At 34.1% G+C, this 8,085-nt stretch overlaps 1 protein-coding gene across 2 annotated transcripts; it reads left to right on the plus strand.

The window, feature by feature from the left end:
• Positions 1 to 703: 703 nt before the first annotated feature.
• Positions 704 to 4,746, plus strand: LOC120781442. Of its 2 annotated transcripts, XM_040113659.1 has the most exons (3): positions 704 to 1,289; positions 1,946 to 4,634; positions 4,708 to 4,746. In XM_040113659.1, the coding sequence occupies exons 1-2, from the start codon at positions 1,052 to 1,054 to the stop codon at positions 2,641 to 2,643; spliced, it is 936 nt and encodes a 311-aa protein (XP_039969593.1). In that variant the 5' UTR covers positions 704 to 1,051; the 3' UTR covers positions 2,644 to 4,634; positions 4,708 to 4,746. The 2 variants fall into 2 exon arrangements, with proteins under 2 accessions (XP_039969593.1, XP_039969592.1); XM_040113658.1 differs by lacking the exon at positions 704 to 1,289 and having other exon boundaries at positions 1,924 to 4,634.
• Positions 4,747 to 8,085: the final 3,339 nt, after the last annotated feature.

The following is an 8,085-nucleotide window of genomic DNA, read 5'->3' on the forward strand; positions in this document are numbered from 1 at the left end:
TATGAAAAGAAGTAAATATATGTATTTTCGGCATATAATGGCATGGCATATATGCCCAAGCAGAGAATATGAAGAGACAGAAAGAAGAATTTCGTTTTGCTTTTCGTTTATATTTTATTCCATTTTGACAGCGAAAAATGTGTACAAAATACACCTCTCACATAGAGAACATAAACAAATTTTTTATGTTCTTGTCTCACATGCCGAAGAATATGAAGAGACATAAATATACATATGTATGCATGCCCATGTTGATACTCCCAAACAGAGAATATTGAAGAAAAATTTGATATTCCATAGGAAAGGTATGTATGAATGTATGGAAATATGTATGCATATAGAACTTTTATTCATTATTTGTCAATTTAATCTTATTTTATAATAATTCATTTTAAATAAATAAAAGCTTTACCTAACATCATTATGATATTTTCATGATTCATGTTAGCTTTCAACCAGGGAATTCCTTTCATACGCAATGTACGAATGTAAGGAATTTCGTTTTGCCGTCGGCATTTCTATTTCTCATACTTCAATTTTTGCGTTCAATCAAGGAATTGCTTGTATGTACATATGTGCAATGTATGCCTTTGCGTTTTGCCGTCGGCATTTTCATATTGACATGTAAAAGTAATTATGTATTTCTTTGTTTCGTTTTGGCCCAATTTTGTATATTAAGACAAGTGTCAATAATTGCGCCAAAATCAAATAAATATTTACATATCACTTACCAGGGAACCTGTAAAAATCTTCTTCTTACATGTTCTTTGTATATGTATATCATATGTATGTACATAAATAAGTATTGAGCTTCACACACAAATGAAAGTAACCATCCTTCTTTCTCCTACTTTTATGTATATTGGCCCAATTGACAAGTGTCGATAATTGCGCCAAAATAAAATATATTATGTATTCATATGTAAATATGTTTTAAACTTTACATAAAATTGAAGTGTCAATAATTGCGCCAATTTTCATAAAGTTGGTGATTTTGTGAAGTGCGGACGGATTTTTTCTCAGTCGTGTTATTTTTAAAAATCGAAATAAAATGCCGAAAGTTCGTAAGTGTCGCGTGCGCGGGTGTGAGAGTACCAGCGGTGGGGTACTACGTTTATTTAGTTTCCCAAATGAATGTGAGTTGGCTGAAAAGTGGAAGGAGAATCTAAAAATTTCTCCCACTGACCACGTTCCAGCCAGCAACTCATTCATTTGTGAGAAACATTTTGAAAAAGAGGCAATTGGCCCAAAAATGCTTAAAAGGAATGCAGTACCTACATTGCATCTGGGTAAGTGTAGTTCTTTTTTTATCTTGGGGGTGTTTATTTGCTTGTGGGTGCCCTTACAAGTGCATGAGTGTGTTTGATGATTTGCGGGTGCACATACAAGTGCGTGCGTGTGTGTGTTTTGATAATTTGCCAAGCCAGCATTTAGACATAAAAATAATCGTTTTGTGAGCGTTCAAGTCTGTGACGTTTACAAAATAAGAATATATTCTAAATATAACAATAATAATAACTTATCCTGTGCAAATATGCTGGACTAAATCTTTTAATTTCATCTTTAACAAAAGGTATATTCAGAACTGAATAAAGAATGGCTTTATTTGTTATGAACCAAGGCGCGTTTGTAATTAATCTTAGACTTTTCGATTGGTATCTTTGTAGAATTCCATATAGGTTTTAGTATAGGTTTATGTATATAATAGTAATTTATTTTCAAGATATAACTGCGATGTATGCCCAAGTAGCCAATATCGTTGTTTGGTTTTTATTTTTAATTGTTTATTTTTGGCTGGTACGTGTGTGCTTAATTAAATTTCCTGTGGGTGCATATAATATTTAATATTACATATATGTATGTACATACACTTATATTGAAATTTAGTATTTATTATATATATATATTTTATATTTATCTTTATATTTATTTACAATTTTTTTAGATGAGGCCCCAACGCAATTATTTCAACCGGTGCGCCCGTACAAAAGTTGCTGCGTTAGCAACTGTGCCGGTGGAGCAAAACTTTTTACGTTTCCTAAAACGGAAGTTGCTAGAAATAATTGGGTTAAGGCCTGCAATCTTCAGTTACCACTGAAAAAACATTTATATATATGTGAAAGACATTTTCACAATAAAGATATCTCGTCAAGGCGCATTTTGAATGAAGCTCTTCCTGTGCTAAATTTAAAATTTGAAGTTGACGAAACTAGTCAGCAATCGCCACAGTGGGTTTTGCCGCCGGTTGTACAAACATATGATGTTTTAAAAACCGAGTGTACAACACCAAATGATATGTCATTTGAAGAGATGGGAAATCCAAATGACATATCATTTCAAGAATTCGAAAAATATTCCCGCCTTCATGAAATAGAAATGAAGTGCGAAGATAGTGAGAATATCACTGTTCGCGACCACGAGCATTACGCTCGAGTAGCTAGGGGTTTTCAAAGTAATTCTTTGAGGCAAATGAAAAAGATTAAAGAGCTAAAAAGGAAAGTTTTCCTGTTGACAAAAAAATGTCAAGCTCTGGAAAAAAACGTCATAATAACAGGCGATGCTAATGAACATGCGATAACATTCGCAAAGATGATTTTAAAGAAAAAAACTCCTACGATGAAAAGGAGAAATCAATGGCTTTAAACATCAATTATATGTCGACTAAGACATATAATTTCATGCGCGACGATTTGGGGTTTGCATTGCCCCACAAAAAAACACTTTTGCGTTGGCGTCCGATCCGGTATGTCTGCCCCGGTATCGACGAAAAAGTCTTGAACAATTTAAAAAAAATTGTTCAAGAGTTTAAACCAGAAGAACGCATATGCCAACTAATTTTCGACGAAGTCTCAATCAGAAAAGATCTGACGTACAACAAAGTACGAGATGTGATTGATGGCTTCGTCGATAATGGAGAAGGTCACCGGGAAAGCGTGATCGGCAATAAGTGCTGCTTCTTTATGTTGAAAGGCATAGTCGCAAAATGGAAATATGTGATTTCCTATTATGTGGCAAAAGATGGCGTCAAAAGTGAGAATTTGTTGAATATGCTCAAGAGCAATATAAATGCCTCAGAAGAAATCGGACTTAAAATCAAGTCAATAGTGTGCGACCAAGGTGCACAAAATGTCAAATTGAGGCAACTGGTAGGCGCTACACCAGAAAAGCCATATTTCTTTCATAATGAAAGAAAAATATATATGATGTTTGACTATTGCCATTTAATAAAATGCATGCGCAATATGTACTTAAAGTATGACGTTGAAACGCAAGATGGGCTGACAAGTTTTAAAGTTGTGCGTAAAATATATGCCATAGACCAGGCGAACGTTAATTTTAAAATGTGCCCTAAATTAACCTATTCGCATGTGTACCCCGGAAATTTAGAAAAAATGTCAGTGTCAAGAGCGACACAAGTATTTAGCAATTCGGTCGCCGCGGCAATTGATATGGCTATAAAGGAAAATTTGTTTGGCTCCGATGAGCACGTAAAAAAATGCGCCAAAGCAACCCAACTGCTGGTGAAAAGAATGAATGATCTTTTCGACGAATTGGATTGCAAGACGCTTTGCAATCCAAATGAGCGAAGACGACCAATAAAAAGAGGTTGTATTGAAAAAATTAATAGATTAAAAGATCACATTCAGTACATAAGGAATATGAAAAAGCCCAAAAGCCAAATAATATGCCTCGATTCGTTTATATTAACAATAAATGCAATGATTGCATTGAGCGGCGATATATTCGAAGAATATTCGAATGTATCCTTTATACTCTTAGGGAGAATGAACCAGGACGCACTGGAAAACTTTTTTTATAGGATACGGGCAAATTTAGGATGTAATAATCATCCATCAGCACACGAGATGCAATATATTGTTGCAAGGTTAGTATCCATGCATATATTGCGACGCAACTTCTCGCAAACAGGCAGCAATTGCGAAGAAGACGACGATGAAAACCTTGATTGGAATATTGGCCAGGAAGACGACCTTAAAGAAAATTTAAAACCGTCTGAGCAACTTGCCGTGGAACAAATATATGTTCCAGATGAGCACTTTGCTCAGACCGAAAAACCAGCAGAAATACAGGTTCGTCGCTATTATACTGGATATGCAATATACCAGAAGGTTTTCTGCAGATTAAAATGCGAAAAATGTGCATATTTAATGAGGAAGAGTGATACCTCTCTACAAGCCTCATCGGAAGCCCTTATAAGGTCTAAAAATTATAAAAGCGCGGATGACCTAAGGCTGGTTAATCCCAATGATAGAGTCTTCGAGATAAGCCGCCTTCAAATGAGCCTCTATAAAGATTTGTTTAAGGAAAATTCTTGCAGAGTGGGTATAAAATCGATGATTTTAGCCCAGATTACTACAATTACCGAACAAAAATACCCAGAGTGGTACAGCGAGGCTGGAGATTGCCTCGAGCATAGGCACCAATTTTTAGATTTTTTAATAACAGTTTTACTGTTTAAAAACGCGAAATGGCTGGCACAGCAGCAGGAAGAGTCTTACAAAAATGAAGTTAGGGCGAGATATTACAATAAAAGAGAGAAACTAAAGAAACTGGTAACATAAGTTGATTGTAGGCCATATTTAATTTTTCTAGCAACTTCCGTGTTATAAAAGGTAAAAGAAATACAAATACAATATAAATACTTTTCATTAATAACTAAAATGCATTTCTCTCTTCTCATTTCAGATTCTTCAAAAACTAATAATGTTCTTTTTATTTTTTTCAGGGTAGAATTAAGTTGTAAATAGTTTGTAGTAGTAGTAGTAGTAGTAGTATTAGTAATAGTTATTGTTAGTTAGTTTTAGTATTTATTAATTTAGTAACTAGTATGAACACGTGAGCCAAGCTTTGAAAAAAGCCGGTGAAAAAGACCTAATCTTTATTGATTAGGTTGTGTGAGAATTTGCCATTGTACATGCTCAATTCTGCTAAATAGCAGCGAGAATGGTGAAATTCCGTGTCGCAATTTTATAAGCTCTGTTAACCGTCCAATCGAACATCATACAGAATTCAATTTGCACCTTCTCTATGTTTTAAGTTCTCTGCTTCAATCTTATAAGCTCTGTTAGCCGTCCAATCGAACATCATACAGAATTCAATTTCCACCTTCTCTATGTTTTAAGTTCTCTGGTTAAGTATAGAGAAGATGCAAATCGAAATCTGTATGATGGTTCGATTGGCCGGCTAACAGAGCCGATAGAATCATAGTAAGGAATTCACCATTTTCGCTGCTATCTATTTAGCAGAATTGAGCACGTGCAGTGGCAGAAATACATATACATACATATGTAAAATGACTGAGAATAAATAAAGAGAATTGCTTTGTAGAAAAATATACAAAATATGTGACTTTTTGTTGCTAATTCTCGGGCGATTCTCTTTTGCTGTCGCTCATTACCTTCACACGAGCAATTTGTGTTGCGCAACTCTGTTCGAGTTTTTTTCTCACTCTCTTCACTTATGCATGCTTATATTGAATTATATGAACCATTGTCACATATGCGTGATTACTTTGTGTTATAACAATCATTGTTTTCCGAAAAATGGTAAACATTTTATGTGATAAAACTAAATAAAAAATAATTTTAAATAAATTATTATTTCCAAATTATATTAATTTCGACTATTATAAAATGAACTTAAATGTGCTCATATACCCACTTCCATTCATTCCTTTGATTTCTTCAAAAAAAATTAATGTCCTTCATGAAATATGCATATTCGCATTATTTCGTTGTCATTTCCATATTCGTAGCAATAGAACTTCTATGGCATACACATACATATGTACATATTAGTATGTATGTATTATTTCTTTGGCACATTTGTCTGTATGTTTACGAAAGCAAATGCGAGCCACATACATATGTATGTACATACATTCATAATAGCAAGTGCCGCAGGCATCTTTCGCATCTCCGTTGTCACGGTCAACCAATGGCCGAAACTGGCGTTTTGTCAAAGAGTCAAGTGCTGAACACATTGAGCGCGAATACACACGTTCTTATGGACACAGTTATATAGTTGTAAAGCTGCCTCAATAAATGTATCCCTAAGAACGTGTGTATTCTAATATTTGACAAATGTCGCTTGCAGTCTGTCGCGCTCATTGTGTTCAGCACTTGTATGATGATAGAAAATCCAAGCTGTGCCGAAAAAAATAAACGCCAATTGTCACCGCTTCCCTTGCCGCTGTACAGCTCCGCCTACAAACCAGCGTAAATATGTATGACGATGTATGCGCGTACATACATATTGACGCAGATTTTTGCGAGTCACGGAAAAATATTTTTGACAAATATTGTAATTCGACAACGGCTATGTTGCCACTTTTCTCACTTCTTTCTGTGAAGAAGCATCAGAAAGTTGTTCAATTTATGATTTTTAGCTTTTGCCATCGTCGCGAAAAGACGACTTGTTGGCAAAAGCATGCTCGGGGAGATGTTACGGCGTCTGTTTTTATGAATGAAGCGAGGTCGCTTGTGGCATATGCGCCTGCGTTTATGAATGAAATCGTTTTTGTTGTAAAATTTACTACATTTGGCCTTCGCCAATTCGGCTGCCATATTGACTTGTGATGCTTCTGCTATTTAGACAATTGTTGTTTTTGTAGAACAATGCTTCAATTTATTGTTGGTGACATATTCACATGTGTACGCATATGTATGTTTGTATGCTTGTGCATTATTTGTTCGGCAATGTATGCAAATATATGTACATATAAGTATATATGAATGTATGGACATGCAGATCAATGCGCGCGCATGTAATACATTATATTGATAAGTGATAAAATCATGATTTGAATTTCTGAATGCGCACATGCGTATGCATACATAGTAAGATTATGATATAAGCATGTAGAGAGACATAAGATTAATATGATAGAAGATGTACATACATGCATATATACATACATATGTATATATTGCTGTGATAAATTTTATTTCTATTAGTAGGAAATAAAATAAAATACAAAAATATTTATTGGAATAGTATATTATGAAAAAATCAAAGAAAATTATTAAATATGCAAGTCCAAATTGACTATAAATATTACTATGCATGCATTCATACAAAATATACTCATATCATAATTACGTTTACATGTCAATATGGAAATGCCGACGGCAAAACGCAAAAGCATACATATTTGCACACATTGCGATTCCCAAGTTAAAAGAAAAATTGAAGCATGAAAATATGACAATGCTGTTGTTGGGAGCATCATGAGGTGCATGCATACATATGTATGTATATTTATGTCTCTTCATATTCTTGGGCATGTGAGACAAGAACATAAAAAATTTGGTTAAGTTCTCTGTGTGAGAGATGTATTTTGTACACATTTTTCGCTGTCAAAATGGAATAAAATATAAACGAAAAGTAAAACGAAATTCTTCGTTGAGAGTGTATTAGTCTCTTCATATTCTATGCTTCGGCATATATGCCTTGTCATCATATGCAGGGTTCTCATTTACTACTCCGTAGCAGCAAAATTTCTAAAACTATTGCTATGCTATCGCTACCGCTCTCACTTTGTTGGGAGCCATAGCATAGCCTTAGCATAACAATGCAAAGTATGTGCTCGACTCTGCTCCGAGTTTTGTTAGGTAAAAAACTATAGCTGGAGCGGGAGCAAGAAATTAAATTCTGCCCTATGCTCTGGCGTAGCGGTAGCAAAAAATTGATAGCGGTAGCTCAGCGGAGCTAATGAAAATTTTCATGTGCTACATCTCCCGCATGTGTTTGTTGTTTTTTTTTCTTTTTTGCTATTTTCTGTCATAATGTTTGAATTAATTGAATAATTCAAACAAAAAAATGTTATGCAAATCATTTTGGCACTTGTTGCGTCAAGTGACTTTATAAATCTAAAATCAAATATTTTAAGAAATATATTAATAAAGTGAATTAGATAATAATTGAATAAAGTATAAATGTTTTTTTTTATTATGTAAAATATTTACCATTTTTATATTACCAAAAACATCATCTATTCCAAATGTATTACAATACTCACTTACTATGAATTTTCGAAATTAATTTTAACTACATATACTTTCC

Source organism: Bactrocera tryoni, unplaced genomic scaffold (genome assembly GCF_016617805.1).
Source record: "Bactrocera tryoni isolate S06 unplaced genomic scaffold, CSIRO_BtryS06_freeze2 scaffold_7, whole genome shotgun sequence".
Taxonomy (NCBI): domain Eukaryota; kingdom Metazoa; phylum Arthropoda; class Insecta; order Diptera; family Tephritidae; genus Bactrocera; species Bactrocera tryoni.

Coding starts and splice junctions, on each gene's coding strand:
- LOC120781442 (XM_040113658.1), top strand. CDS start 2,634: ATGGCTTTAAACATCAATTATATGTCGACTAAGACATATAATTTCATG.